The sequence below is a fragment of the Paroedura picta genome, chromosome 1, assembly GCF_049243985.1.
Source record: "Paroedura picta isolate Pp20150507F chromosome 1, Ppicta_v3.0, whole genome shotgun sequence".
NCBI lineage: Eukaryota > Metazoa > Chordata > Lepidosauria > Squamata > Gekkonidae > Paroedura > Paroedura picta.
The window spans coordinates 100,672,311-100,686,829 of record NC_135369.1 but is presented as its reverse complement, the minus strand read 5'-3'; the positions used below and the strand labels follow the sequence as shown (position 1 = coordinate 100,686,829).

The 14,519-nt window shown below is 45.8% G+C and overlaps 1 protein-coding gene across 1 annotated transcript in view; it reads left to right on the top strand.

Annotated features, from left to right (window-relative positions):
- Positions 1-14,519, top strand: part of UST (uronyl 2-sulfotransferase) — a 186,811-nt gene that overhangs the window by 138,749 nt on the left and 33,543 nt on the right. The window contains exons 6-7 of the mRNA XM_077350321.1: positions 9,057-9,154; positions 9,900-10,057. Coding sequence (XP_077206436.1) covers positions 9,057-9,154; positions 9,900-10,057 — 256 coding nt within the window. The remainder of the gene's footprint in view (positions 1-9,056; positions 9,155-9,899; positions 10,058-14,519) is intronic.

The following is a 14,519-nucleotide window of genomic DNA, read 5'->3' as shown; positions in this document are numbered from 1 at the left end:
CCTGATCCGGGTCAGGACTGGCAATTAATGCAGCTGCCTCAGCACAGGCTGGATATGGGCCCTCCAAGATGTACCAATGAGGACCCTAGCAGCTGCATTCTGCAATAGCTGGAGTTTCCAGGTGAAAGACAAGGGTAGTCCTGCCTAGAGCAAGTTACATAAATCTAGCCTAGAGGTGACAATTGCATGGATCACTGTGGCTAGACAGTCTAGGGGAAGATAGGGTGCTAGTAGCCTATCCTAACAAAAGGGAAAAAACCCAGTGCAGATTATTGTGACTTGGGCCTCCACAGAAAGGGAGGTATCCAGAATCAACCCCAGATTCCTGGCTGAGGACAAGATGTTAAGTTGTGCACTGACCTGGGTGGGTAGATGCGCTTCCTGGTCTGCCACCTTTCTGCCCAGCCACAGAACCTCCATCTTGGAGTGGTTGAGTTTCAGGTGACTATGCTCTAACCATCCAGAAATGGCTTCCAAACATCTGGCAAATGTATCCAGGGAGAGTTGTCCATGAAGAGATAGGGCTGTGTGTCAGTTTGGCCCATAACTATGCCAGAGGGCACATAAAGATGTCAAATAACATAGGGGAGACTACCACCCCATGTGGGACCTCACAAGGTAGTCGATAATTCCTCCCCCATTGCCACCCTCTGTGTCTGGTTCCAGAGAAAGGAGCACAGCCATTGAAAGGCTGTCCCCCAAATCCTGGCCTCAGTAAAGTGATGGGCCAACAACTCGTGGTCGACCATGTCAGACATGGCCGACAGAGCATCATGAGGATGGCCAAACTGCCCCAATCTAGCTGGTGCTGGAGATCATCCACCAAGGCGACGAACACCGTCTCCACCTCATGGCCAGGATAGAAGCCCAACTCATATGGGTTAAGGACTGTAGTTTCCTCCAAGTATGCCAGGAGCTTGTCCACTGCAGCCTTTTCAACCTCCTTTCCCAGAAATGCAAGATGTGAAACTGGGCAGTAGCTGGCTGGGTCCTGCATGTCCAGTGATGGATTTTTCAATAAGGGAAAAACCACCACCTCTTCCAGCACCTCTGGGAACTCCCCAGTAGACAGGGAGAGGTTGATAATCTCTCCAAGACGCCTTCCTATCTGCAGGTCCCTCGTCTTGAGCAACCAAGACAGACAGGAATCAAGGGGACAGGTGGTCGCCGTCACTGACCCCAGCGACTCATCCACTTTAGTTTCTGAGGGCTGCCTGAAGTCACCAAATGTATCCCTCCAAGATAGCCAAGATGCCTCTAGTTCCCACTCTGTATTAAAGGTGACAGGAAGGTCCCGGTCGAGCAACAAGACTTGGTCTGCAAAAAAACTCACTAGTGCCTCACAGCCAAGAGCTAATTGACTGTGAGAGCGGTCAGAGATCAAACTACTCTAAATAATTGGGCCAGATGAGAGCTCACAGACATGATAGAGGTGGCTTAAGACTCATGTTTGCCTGTCCTAATTGCTATTTCATACACCCTCATAAGCGTACAATGAGATGTAACCTGTTTTATTAAATGTTTTTCAAATCTCACAGGGATTTTCTGTGTACCTCAGGCTTGGTGGCTGAGTCTAGCCACCCCTTATAATAAACAGTGCTCACCCAAGGGAATCGGACGATGAAGTGAGAGGTAACCTGTTCCTCCTTCAGTAAAATAAAATTTCCAAATCCAGGATGGTAGCTGTGCCTTACTGTACCCTCTCAGTGAATAAGCAAGATGGTGGGAAGGAAACAGAAAAGGAGACATAGGGGAAAGCGACTGTATGACTAATTCCTCCCATTCTAGGGCCCCAGTTTCTGTGACATATGCAAGGAAATTGTTGTGATCCAGAAATGGCAAAAGCCAGAGGTACATCTCAATAGCACAGACAGGGAATAAATTGGTTTAAGCAGGAGACAATGGAAGAGATAGGGGTGCTAGAAAATGCCAACCACATAGGGAAGAAGGTTGGTTGTAATAGGAAAATACATGGATTCAGAAACCCAAACTACAAATATGGCAGGAGGGCAGTGTTGGACTAATAGATGAAGCTGAAAAGAGTTTTGTTTGTTTAAACAGCCCAGGGTCAGAATTTGCCATAGGCTATCCCAGGAATTATTTACTGCACCAAAGGCAGTGCGATTGGAGGAAATCCCTGCACTGTTTTATGTGCAGTGGGGAAAGTACAGTTAAAAAACAGTATTCTGTGTAAGGCATTAGTGAAGTTGGGGCCCCTTTTTCTTCAATTTTAACATTAAGAGGTATAAAGAAAGGAATAATAACTAATCCAAAAGTTTATGATGCACTTAGTTTGGATATTCTGTTTTTGTCAGAATTCATCCCCCTGAAAAGATGGCACAGTTGGATTGCACAGTTACATTCACTTCAGTTCCTGAAGGCACTGAAGGCACTGAACCAGGAAATTATTCATATCAAGATTTGTTTTATACTGTGATTTATGAGGCTTTCTGAGTGTTCCTTCTGGCTAATGAATTTTATAGAAACCTGATTGCTTATTCATCTTTAAAAATGGATACATGTTTTGCTCATTTTTAAAAACTTCTAATTTTCCAGGTTTTACACAACAGTGGCTAAAAATAAAATATCTTTGAAAAACAATTTAAACATAATTTGAAGAGCCTTCTAATCTGGGGAACGGGGTTTGATTTCCCATTCTTCCAGATGCTGTTGTGAGGAAAGAAAGTGAAGGCGATTGTAAGCTGCTTTGAGACGTCTTTGATGGGGTATAAAAATGGGGTATAAAATGGGGTATAAAAATATTTTTCGATGTGTTTTTAAAAAATACAAGTGGGAACCTGCAAGGACTTATGAGGGATATCTAACTCCCCTCTCCCCATATTTCCTCTCCTTCCCTGAAAATCTCTACAGCCTTCCTGCTTTTTTTCTCCCCTTTCCACTCAACAGCCAAGCTGCACCATGTCTTTAGTTGCCCCCTGCAGCCTCTACCTAGGAAAACTAAGGCCCAGTTGTAGGCTGTTAACTGTTGGCCCAGGTACACTTGAATGATAGGGTACCCTTGCAACTTGTGGGGGGAGGACATCACTATGCCCTGTTATTTCCTTTCCTGTATTATTTCATTTTTCCCTCCTCCTGGCAGCCCCAATATCCTCTGGCCCTTCCCTGCCTCATCCACTCCTCAGCCATTCTCCAACCTAACTTTTATCTGCCTCCCATCTTCAGCTATATTTTTTATTTGGTTTTGTCTATTTTACCCTACTTTTCTCCACAGTGGGAACATGGCACCTTACATTATTCTCCTAGGGTTACCCGCTGCAGGTTGGGAGATTTCTGGAGATTTTGGATGTGGAATCTGGGAAGGGGAGAGACTTCATTGGGTTATAATGTCATAAGGTCCATCTTCCAAAGCATCACTTTTCTCCAGAGGAACTTGTCTCTTGTCACCAGGAGATCATTTGTAGTCCCAGAAGTTATTTAGCCATAGCCCCAAAGTTGGCAATTCTGTCTCCGCTTGTCCTTTTTACCCTTTTAACAGCCCTGTGAGGTAGGTTAGGCTGAAACTGTGTGTCTGACCCTACATCACCTGTTGAGCTTCCATAGCAGATCGGCGATTCAGACTTGGATCTCCCAGACCCTAGCATGAGGCTCTAGCCACTACACCACACTGGCTTTCTTAGGTTGGCTACTGTTGAACGGTATCAAGCAGCCAAGTATAACTGACTCATATAAGTCAGGTATTGGTAAGTGGTAAGTGAAATGGCCCTGCCCATGCTCCCTGCCTTTTGCTGACCAAAACTGAGCAGAGAATCCTGTGGTTGCCTAACAACAGCTACCCAGGGCTTCTGTTTCTTAAAGCTATAGGTTCCTCTTTTATATCTTTTGTATCGTTTGGGGTTTTTTTTTAATCTGTTCCTTGTATTATTTTTTTTTAGATTACAGATTTATCTGCAGGTTTGGAGCATTTTTCAAATTTATAGAAAGATATGTCTGGCTTGCTTATGGCTTTAATCACTGGATTTAAGTATCCTCAGATTTAGCCGACTTGGCTATTAGCATATAAATATTTTTCATTGGTAGTTTTTCTCCATGTGCCACCTTAAGAGTGTGTTCATATGTGTTCATATGTTATCCAAATGATATCCTTAATCATTGTTTCATAACCTGAATGGGCAAAACTGTTCTCAGTTACCCTGTGAAATAGTTGTGGTAGCATACCAAGTGATGGCAGCTACTTAAATAGAGTATGTAATTGTTTCCTCTGTGTCCATAAATCACCTCCAACTTGGCACTTTGTTGTAGGAACTGTAGGGGCTCACAGGGTGAAATGAGGTGGTAACATGAGCTGTACCAAATATAGAGGATTCCAATTTGAATGTTCCTTTGAATATAAAACTTGCACAGCATTGGAAAAAATCTATATGCTCTCTCTTATACTGGTTTTATGCTGAAGACCTTTAGTTAATGGAGCTTATTAATAAAAGGGAAAGACTGCACAAATCTTTTAGCATTTTACCAAAAAAATGTTCAGAAATTATTAGGGAAGTATTTAAAGTTTTTTTAAAATGCTTAAAGAGGATCAGGTTAGTACATAGGAAAGTGTAATTTATATCTTGAAAGATTATTGGCAATACATTAACCAAGTATTTTGCACTCTTCAGTTTAATATAAGGCTATTAAAAGTTAATCTCTTGTGGGTTTTCCATTGAAGAGATTCTTACTCCTAACAAATAGGGGAAGGACAGCATAGGGTGTCTACTGTTTCAGAAAAATACTGTGGAGTGACAATGATAGATTGGTACAAACCAAATTGGTCCATGACATACCACCTGCTATGTAGACCAACTATGCATGACAGAGGCTGTGCTGGGCCACTGCCAGTTTGTTGCAGTGGGGCAGCATGCCCCGCCGCTTCCCGTGTAGGCACGGGGGGTGGAATCCCCCGGCACACACAGTCTGCCCTGGATTTGTGCATGTCTACACACAACTCCAGGGTTGGAAGGTTCCACTGAGTCTTGCAGCAACAACAGGGAGGTGAGGAGCACAGGGATCCCATCGCAGAATGGTGGGATAGCGACATGCAGTTATCCCACCATCATGGGGGCTATAGAAAGGCCCTGTTTGGCTCTGCAGCACTGCAAAGTTGAATGGGGTGTTTTGTGATGGCTCCTGTGGCAGTCAGGGGCCCTAAAGCAGGCCAGGTCCAGCAGGCCATTAGGGGCCCTAAAGCGTGCCAAGTCCAGGAGGGAGCCTGTGCAGCGTTGGCGTTGTGCATAAGCAGGGATTAGCTCCACTGTCATGCAGGTGGCTGGCCCACCCTTCCCTTCCCACGCGTAAACGATCCTAGTCTTTCATCATAAAACTATACAGATACATCTCAGAAGTGCAAGACATATCCACACAAATTTTTATAATAAACTAGAAATTAAGCCTGCTGTAGAAGAAATACAGTGGGCGCTAGCTGATGGGTAGGAAAGGAAGGAAGAAGAGGAAAGGAGGTATGGGAGAGAGAAAGGAGGTCAAGGGGTGGTTGAAGGGAGGGGTAGAAGGGAGGAAAAAAGGAAGTAAAGGAGAAAGACAGAAAGCAAGTGAGAGGGAGAGACAGAGAGACAGGAAGGTGATGGAGAAATAGAGGAAGTCAGGAAGTAAGAAGGAAGAAAGGAAGGCAGGCAGAGAGGTAGGTGAAAGGGGAGGGGACTGTGTGTCTGAAGGGTGGGGGGAATCGCAGGGGGGCAAATTGGGGGGGAGGTGATGAGGGAAGAGGGGGTTGAGAGGAGTGCGGGGTGGGGGAAGGGGTGGGAGAGTGCGGTGGGCGGGTGGCTGTGTGTGTTTGTGTCTGTGGATGCGGGGAAGCAGCGGTGGGGCGATCGTGGGGGGCGGCCAGGGGGGGTTGGCTGGTGAGGCTGTTTGTGTGTGTGTGCGCGTCTCTGGGCACAGGGAAGCAGCGGTGGCGCGATGGGGGGCGGGCAGGGGGGTTGTGTGTGTGTCTGGGTGCGGGGAAGCGCCGGCGGCACGATGGCTCTCAGGAAGGGACCCTGGGCAGGAAAGGAGCAAGGACACGGTGTCTTTGCTCCTTTCGCGAGGGCAAGGGGAAGCCAGTGGGAGTACTCACCGTCGGGGAAGGCTGCTTCTCCTTGTGTGCGGTGAGTCCCTCCGAGTTTTTATCCCAGACTGAGCACGCCCTTTCTCCTCCCCCTTAGGGCTTACTCTTTTATTTATTCCGCTCTGCAGGAGTGGTTAAAGATATTTCTTAGAATCATAGAGTTGGAAGGGGCCTCCAGGGTAATCTAGTTCAACCCCCTGCACAGTGCAGTACCTGCCCACCCACAGTGACCCAAACTTCATGCCCAAGCAATCACCACCACCACCAAAAATCTCTAGAATCCAACCTGGCCTGGAGGAAATTTACCTACCATCCCACGATGGTGATAAGCAGTTCCCTGGGTATGCAAGGATGGGCCACAAGAGACAAACACTGGCACATCCCTTCTTGCCCACTCACTCACAGTCTGCCTAAGTTCATAAAATCTGTATTTGTAGGTAAATGTACATATTCTTCATAGTCATAAAACATTTTCAGTAGTATACTCTGTCCTGGACAAGTTATTTACTGTGTGTGCTGTGTTCCCAAGACAAAGAAAACAGCCCTAACATAAATTTGCAAAGCAATATCTGCCATTGCTTAGATGCCTCTTTACATTATTTATTCATTTTATTTATTTATAGTTGTATTTATATACCGCTGTTCGCCAAATAGGTCTCACGGCGGTTCACAATAAAATATAAAATCAAAGTAAAATCACATAAAATCCCATAAATGCCCCCTTATTACAATAAAAAGATGGCATTCTATTCTATAACTCTCCTCACTTTCCCCGCTTGTTCAGAGAGAGGTCAGACGTTAATCCTGTAAGAGAGAGAGGAGAGAAAGACTAGCCGATGGATTAGGGATCTTGGATGGAACCCGGGCTCTGCCCTGGCCTCAACCATATGCCTGGCGGAAGAACTCTGTCTTACAGGCCCTGTGGAAAGATGGTAGTTCTGACAAGGCCCTTAGCTCCTCCGGGAGCTCATTCCACCAGGTTGGGGCCAGGACCGAAAAGGCCCTAGCCCTGGTCGAGGCCAGGCGAACATCCCGGGGGCCCGGGACAGTCAGTAGATTCATACCAGCAGAGCGGAGAGCCCTGCGGGGGGCATAAGCAACCAAACGGTCCCGCCAGTAAGTAGAACCCAAGCCGCGTATGGCATTAAATGAAACTGGTCATTAATCTACTAACCATGTGTTGTTCGGCAGCTCAAAAAAAATTTTTGTTAGTTTAAATGCAAGGTAACTTAAATTCTGTAGATATAGAAACAAAAAAGTCCCCACTCCTATGGTTTGGATGTTTGGATGTGGAAGTTGCTGAGACTAAAATTTCAGAAAGTCTACTGTTAGTTAATCTACTGTGTAGTTAATTTTTGTATATATGCACAGTTCTTTATCATCACAAATTGTCAAATGTTGACAGATGAGATTTCATTAGGAGTTGTATGTTTTTCTTCCTATTCAGTTCCTTAGCAATTTCCAACCACCCACTTCCTAAGCTCCATGGCTTGTTGTCCCACTTTTTTATCAACAACATGTGGGGACTGTATCAAATTTTCCCTCAGCCAAACTGGGTGTTTTTCTCATAGTATCTATACTGATAGTCTGTATTCTCCTTGACATAGCAATTTAGCCACTTGTTAACAATGTAGAAGAACATTGGTCATGATGGACAAATCCTAGTATTCAGTGTATTAGTTGTTTGTTTGCCTACATGTATCAATAGCAGCTATAATATTAAAGGAAGCACCATTGAAAATCCCATATCAACATACCCTTAGTATCTATTACAAATTAATCACTAACTCAGGGTGCTTTCCCTTGGCAATTCAAAGAGGCAGGGAGAGAGGGAAGAGCATGAATACCAGCTCATGCTCGATATGGCCAGCCGGTGGAAATCCACGTACATCATGATTGTGCATTTGGTGAAGCAGGGGAGCATGGTACACAATGTCACGTCCTCTGTGACTCTAAAACACAGAGTAGAGGAGCTCAGCATCAGCTCCAGTGACTGGGTGACCGTCTCCCAAATTGAGTGTGTTCTAAAGCCATTCCAAGAGACCACTGATGTGCTCTGTGCCCACATGGCCACCCTAGGGCAGGTCATCTCCCCTCATTCAAGTGTTGGAACAGGTTCTGGGTGACATGGTGCAGCCAGGCCCCAAGGGGATGCTAGTTCTCTCACAAGTTGGGGCCATGGCAGTCAGGTTGCAGACAGTCATCAATGAGAGGTTGCATCCTCTCTACAAAAGAGTGGGAGTACAAGCTGGCCTGCATTTGTGACCCCCTGATCAAGGGCAGCATTGCCTTCTGTAACGTGCACCTCATTCAGTGGAAATACAGCCTCTGCAAAGAGGTGTATCAGCTTCATAGCCATGGATGCAGCTGGAGGCAACAGCAGGCGAAATAAGCTGGGGAAGAGTGGGATGAGGAGGGAGGGAGGCGTGCAGTCCAATAAGAGTCTGGAAAGGCCAGAATTCCCAGTTCTGGTTGTCTGTTGCTAAGAAGGAGGTGAGCAGCAGCGCTGGGTGGGGGTAGGCATTTGATGGCGGAAGATTCCACAGCGCTGGCAGGGTGATTCTGGAAGAGCTAGACAAGCATGGCTTCCTAGTTCCCAGGTTGAGTTGTCTTCCTTACCATGGCAATTTGTGTTCTTTTCCAGGCCACAGTTCCAGCTTGTCAGCTTTATACCATGTAATGTTAAGGTGATTTGGGAAACTTCCACAGATCCCAGGTCACAGCCAGTAGCTTGCTTCAGTCACCCCAGCACTTGCACTTGGCAGATCCTTCCTGGACATGGAACATTGGTTCAGCAGTGGGTTGCAGTCACTGATGCTGAAGTTCGACTGTTTGGGGGGCGACGTCACCTGTGATGGGCAGGCCACAAGGCTGACTTTCTGCTCACATAACAAGATGCTGATTTGTACTGATTTTGCCTGTAATCAGATCTATGGAAGACAACAGGGAACTTTAAACTTCTGACCATGTTATTTCTTCTTCCCTCTTCTTTTAGGATATTAATGTATGTATTCTTGAGAACTACCCTGAATGTTCCAATCCCAGGTTATTTTATATTATTCCATATTTCTGTGGACAGCATCCAAGATGCAGGTAACTTTGTCCCTTTTTCTGCCCAGATGTTACAAGATTATTGCTAAATTAGCTGTTAACAGAAATAGAGGGGTTTAGAGTACCCAGCAATCAGCAGGAGAGCCATATCAGAGTAATTCTGAAGGACAAGATGTTGTGCAAAAGGCCAATGGTGTCATCAACAAGCAAGCTACGCCATGTACTATTGGGGACAATATAAGCCTCAGTGCCATCTAACAGTTTGGCTATGAAGTCCTTCTTCCTAAACTGAGCAGCTGAGCCTTGAAAATAAAAATGAGGTGACTTTGTTAAGCTTCCTCTTACTGATTCCCATTAAATCTTCATTGACTCTTTAGACTGTATTGGAAACACAAGTGTTTTTGTCCCCTACAGTAGGCTGCTGTTTTGAGGACAATGATCATGTGAATGCTTTGTTTCGTTAAATTACCAAACAAACATATATGCTGTTTGGGCTAGGCCTTCTTATGTATGTCAGAATCACAGTTCCCTCATCAGAGTTTAAAAGAATCAGTTTTCAAGAAGGTGATCAAAACAATTTGCATGTGACTCAGAAAATGTATTGCTAGATACTGTTAAAAATGTGTAGATTTGACACTATTATGATGGCCAATAACACTTATCTATCAAAAATGACTGCTACTCTGCAGTTATTGAAAGGTTTGCCAACAGATTGTTATGCTGTAACTTCATCAGTTTTCATGTGCAAAGCTCAGATGAAACAAGATTTTATTTAACGTTCTTTTAGGGAGCCTGGTGAATGGGCCCTCGAGAGAGCAAAAGTGAATGTGAATGAAAACTTTCTACTTGTGGGGATTCTAGAAGAATTGGAGGATGTGCTGCTTTTACTAGAAAGATTCTTACCTCATTATTTCAAGGATGTACTTAGCATCTACAAAAACCCAGGTAATTTTTTATACAAAGCCTGTCATCTGTTAACAATAATTGGTTTGGGTTTCTATTTCTTTAGGAGTGAATTATTTTTTAAGATTCATAAATGTCACATACATACTACACAAGCAATAACCAAATTGTAAATGTTCAGATTTTTTTAAAATTTATATTTACATTGGATTAAGCTACAAATTGCCACATCTTCTTAATCTGCTGACTGAAATACAGCACACTGCAGAGCCTAAAAATGGGAAGTTGTTGCAGTGGTTGGTGTTTACTGTTAATAATGGAAGATACATTAAACTGGGCTACTGTTTTATGGTATTTATATGCAGTAATAGTTGTCATATTTATATATTAGAATGATACTGTTATGGATGGTGCATGAAAAAAATTAAACTTCTAGTTCTATAGTGCTTAAGGATACCTTTTAAGATGTAATATTTAAGTGAAATGCCTATGAAAGGAAGAAATTAATCACTTAGGCAATTTGTCAGTATATTTTATCCTGCCTTTCCCCCAGTAGCTCATGGTTCATTGCCTGTCCCCTTCTCTGTTTTATCCTCACAACGTAAATGTAACATAGGTTTGGCTGAGAGAGAATAATTGGACTGAGGTCATCAAATCAGGATTTGCACATGAGGCTCACTAGAAGACGAAGAAGAGTTGGTTCTTATATGCCATTTTTCTCTACCCGAAGGAGTCTCAAAGAGGCTTACATTCACCTTCCTCCTCCCCACAACAGACACCCTGTGAGGTGGGCGAGGCTGAGAGAACCCTATTACTGCTCAGTCAGAACAGCTTTCTCAGTGCTGTGGTGAGCCCAAGGTCACCCAGCTGGTTGCATGTGGGGGAGCAGGGAATCAAACCTGATTTACCAAATTAGAAGTTGGCACTCTTAACCACTACACCAAGCTGGCTCTCATTAAATACTTTACTACCCACACCACATTAATGTCTTCAGCGTGTTGATAAAGAGCTTTAAAAGTTGACGAAAATGTGGTGGGGATATTGAAGCATACAGTGAAGAACAACAAAACAGACATGTAGTTTAAACACATACCAAAGGATTAGAAGATACTGCTACTTTGTAAACATTCAATCCTGACATAAGGGATTAGCCTTTCAGTGTAAGTTTATTTTATACACTATCCTAAAGATTAAAATATTTACTATATGAATTATTTATTACTGATATATTTATTATGGAACAACCTCCCATTTATTTTCTTATCTACTTTTGGTGCTGCATGCTTATAAAAACAAATCCTGCACACCCTAATTTGTGTTCAAGATCACGCAGAGTAGAGGCCTGTCTTTTCCAAAGTCCCAAGAACTATTTTGTGTTAAGTAGCCTGCTTCATTTATCCCATTTGTTGTGGTTGCTATTATTATTGGAAGGATGCCCCCTGGGCATTGTGAAATTTTTTTCCAGTCATTTATAGTATATATCTAAGGAGAAAAACACTGGTAATACAAGCATCAATCATTAGTTGGGGATGAAAATGACATTTTCTTACTTTATTGGGGACAGCAAGTAGATGGAGAGCCAGCATGAAGTAGTGATTAAAGTGTTGGGCTAGGATCTCAGAGGCTGATGTCTAAATCCCCATTCTGCAATAGAAACTAGAAGAACTGGGGGGGGGGTTATACCCTGCTTTTTACTATCCGAAGGAGTCTCAAAGTGGCTTAAAATCACATACTCTTCCTCTCCCCACAACAGACGCCCTGCGAGGTGGGTGAGGCTGAGAGAGCTCTGAGAGTGCTGTGACTTGGCCAGTGTCACCCAGCTGGCTGCAGATGGAGGAGAGGGGAATCGAGTCTGGTTCTTAAGATTAAAGGCTGCTGCTCTTAACCACGACATCCAGCTGGCTCTCTAGCTGAGTGACCTTGGGCCAGTTATACTTTCTCAGCCTAAAATGGATGAGAAGAGAAAGATGTCAGCTGCCTTGAGTCCCTATTGGCAAGAAATGCAGTGTATAAATGAAGTCAGTAAAAGATTTATTGCTGTCCTCACGGGTGCCTGATCAATCATAGCCATGCACAGTTGATATATGCTATGAACTTGCTGCACTGGATTTCTCCCACCCAGTCACACAGAACTCAACCCTAAATAATTGGATTGAGCACACTGAAGGCACCCCACTGCTTTAAAGATACTGCATCTGTCTTTAACCTTGATCTTTTTTTCCTGGTTTCTGTGTATAGCACAATAACCTAAAAAGGTCAACGCAAGGGGAATGAACTTAAGCCTGTACAGGGTAGAACGCAATTTTTAAAAATATAGTACCAGTATTTATTAATCAAATTTTTAAAAACCTCTTACAGATAAGCTTAATCTATTATTGAGAAAGGTGCTAAACCTCAAAATTGAAGGAAGGTAAATGAAGAAAAAAAGTTTTAAAGGGCCATGTCTGTGGGATATATATATAAATCTGTTGATCCTTTTACTTGCTGGTAACTAAATTTGACCAGAAGGTGGCATCATTTCCTAACATTTCTGCAAACATCACAAAACTTTTATCTGGAAATGGCACACATGGATTTCCATATCCCTATAATGCAGTTCTCACATTACATGCATTTAAACAAAAGGAAAATGCATATCTAAAATTCATTATCTGCCCTTCCTTTGGTTTCTATAAAATCCTGAATTCCATAGAAGAATGCTAACATACTGTAAAAACTGTGAACTAAATAACCATGTCTGTAAAGCATCCTGTTTTGATTGGGTATGCGCTGAATGTATGTTTATGCTTTGTAAGGGCTGTGATGGTCCATTTCCATTGATAGGTATTTGCTGCCTCTTTTATGTATTTTTTGTAATTGTGAACTAAAAGTGAATGGTTACTTGAGTGGCCTCATTTACATTAGGATTTTTTTAAAAAACTTTGGTCACCTATAAACTTGGTTCCTGCCAGGAAGCAAAAGAGATTGTCCTATGTTACTTTTTCTCCTACTGCAGTATAGGTTATTTATTTAAGGTACTAGATTTTAAGCCCATTTTAGTTTTTAATAAAATGGGCGCTAGACTGACCTTGTGGGCGTCATCCGTGGTTCTTTGTCAGCTCAGGTGAAGTGGGGCGACGTTCCCAAAGCTGCAAGGGCGCTGCAGCGGCGGCGAGACGGCGGGAGGGCCCTGGGCGGCCACGACAGGCATTTCCATGCGTCTCCCGGCCATTGGAGCGGCCGGGAGAAGGCGGCGCGCTCCCCCCCACCGCGAGCCATGGAGAGGCTTCTTCCAGCGCGGCGGGGAGAAGGCGGGAGGGCGGGGGCCGCCCACGGCAGCGATCTTCAGCCGCCCCCCGGCCATTGGAACGGCCGGGAGAAGGCGGCGCCCCCCCCCCCCACCGCGAGCCATGGAGAGGCTTCTTCCAGCGCGGCGGGGAGAAGGCGGGAGGGCGGCGGCCGCCGACAGCAGCGATCTTCAGCCGCCCCCCGGCCATTGGAACGGCCGGGAGAAGGCGGCGCGCCCCCCCCCCCACCGCGAGCCATGGAGAGGCTTCTTCCAGCGCGGCGGGGAGAAGGCGGGAGGGCGGGGGCCGCCCACGGCAGCGATCTTCAGCCGCCCCCCGGCCATTGGAACGGCCGGGAGAAGGCGGCGCGCCTCCCCACCCCAAGCCATGGATAGGCTTCTGGAGGCGAAAAGGGGAGACGGTGGAGCCCGGCGACAGCAGCAGTCTTCAGGTGGGTCCCGGCCATCGGACCAGGCGGGAGAAGGCGGCGCGGCCCCCCCCCCAGCGACCCAGCGGCCGGGAGAACGGACAGTTGGGCGGCTGTGCGGCTGGAAAGGAGCAGGGCCGCCGCGTCTGCGACGCGGCAGCCCTGCTCCTTCCCCCGCATCGACTCGGGCGGCTGTGGGGTTGGAAAGGAGCAGGGCCGCCGCGTCTGCGACGCGGCAGCCCTGCTCCTTCCCCCGCATCGACTCGGGCGGCTGTGCGGCTGGAAAGGAGCAGGGCCGCCGCGTCTGCGACGCGGCAGCCCTGCTCCTTCCCCCGCATCGACTCGGAGACAATGGCGGCCAAGGAGGCAATGGGGAGGCGCGCTTCGCGCGCCTCCCCATTGCCTCCTTGGTCCAGGATTGACACTCGGAGGAGCGAATCAGGAGCCACTTTGCGGCTCCTGATTCGCTCCTCCGAGTTTTTATCCCGGACCGAGCCCGCCCTAACTCCTCCCCACTACCCCTTACTCTTTTATACAGTCCGTGGCGCCCGTGGCGCCACGGGCTGTGTACAGATATGTGCTCCACTTCGAAGAGCTTCTGGTATCTTACAGATATTTAAATATAAAAATGGTAAGCAAAGAAGAATCCGGTATTGCTAAACCAGCAGGCAGAAGAAGAAGAGTTGGTTCTTATATGCCGCTTTTCCCTACCCGAGGGAGGCTCAAAGCGGCTTACAGTCGCCTTCCCATTCCTCTCCCCACAATAGACACCCTGTGAGGTGGGTGAGGCTGAAAGAGCCCTGATATCACT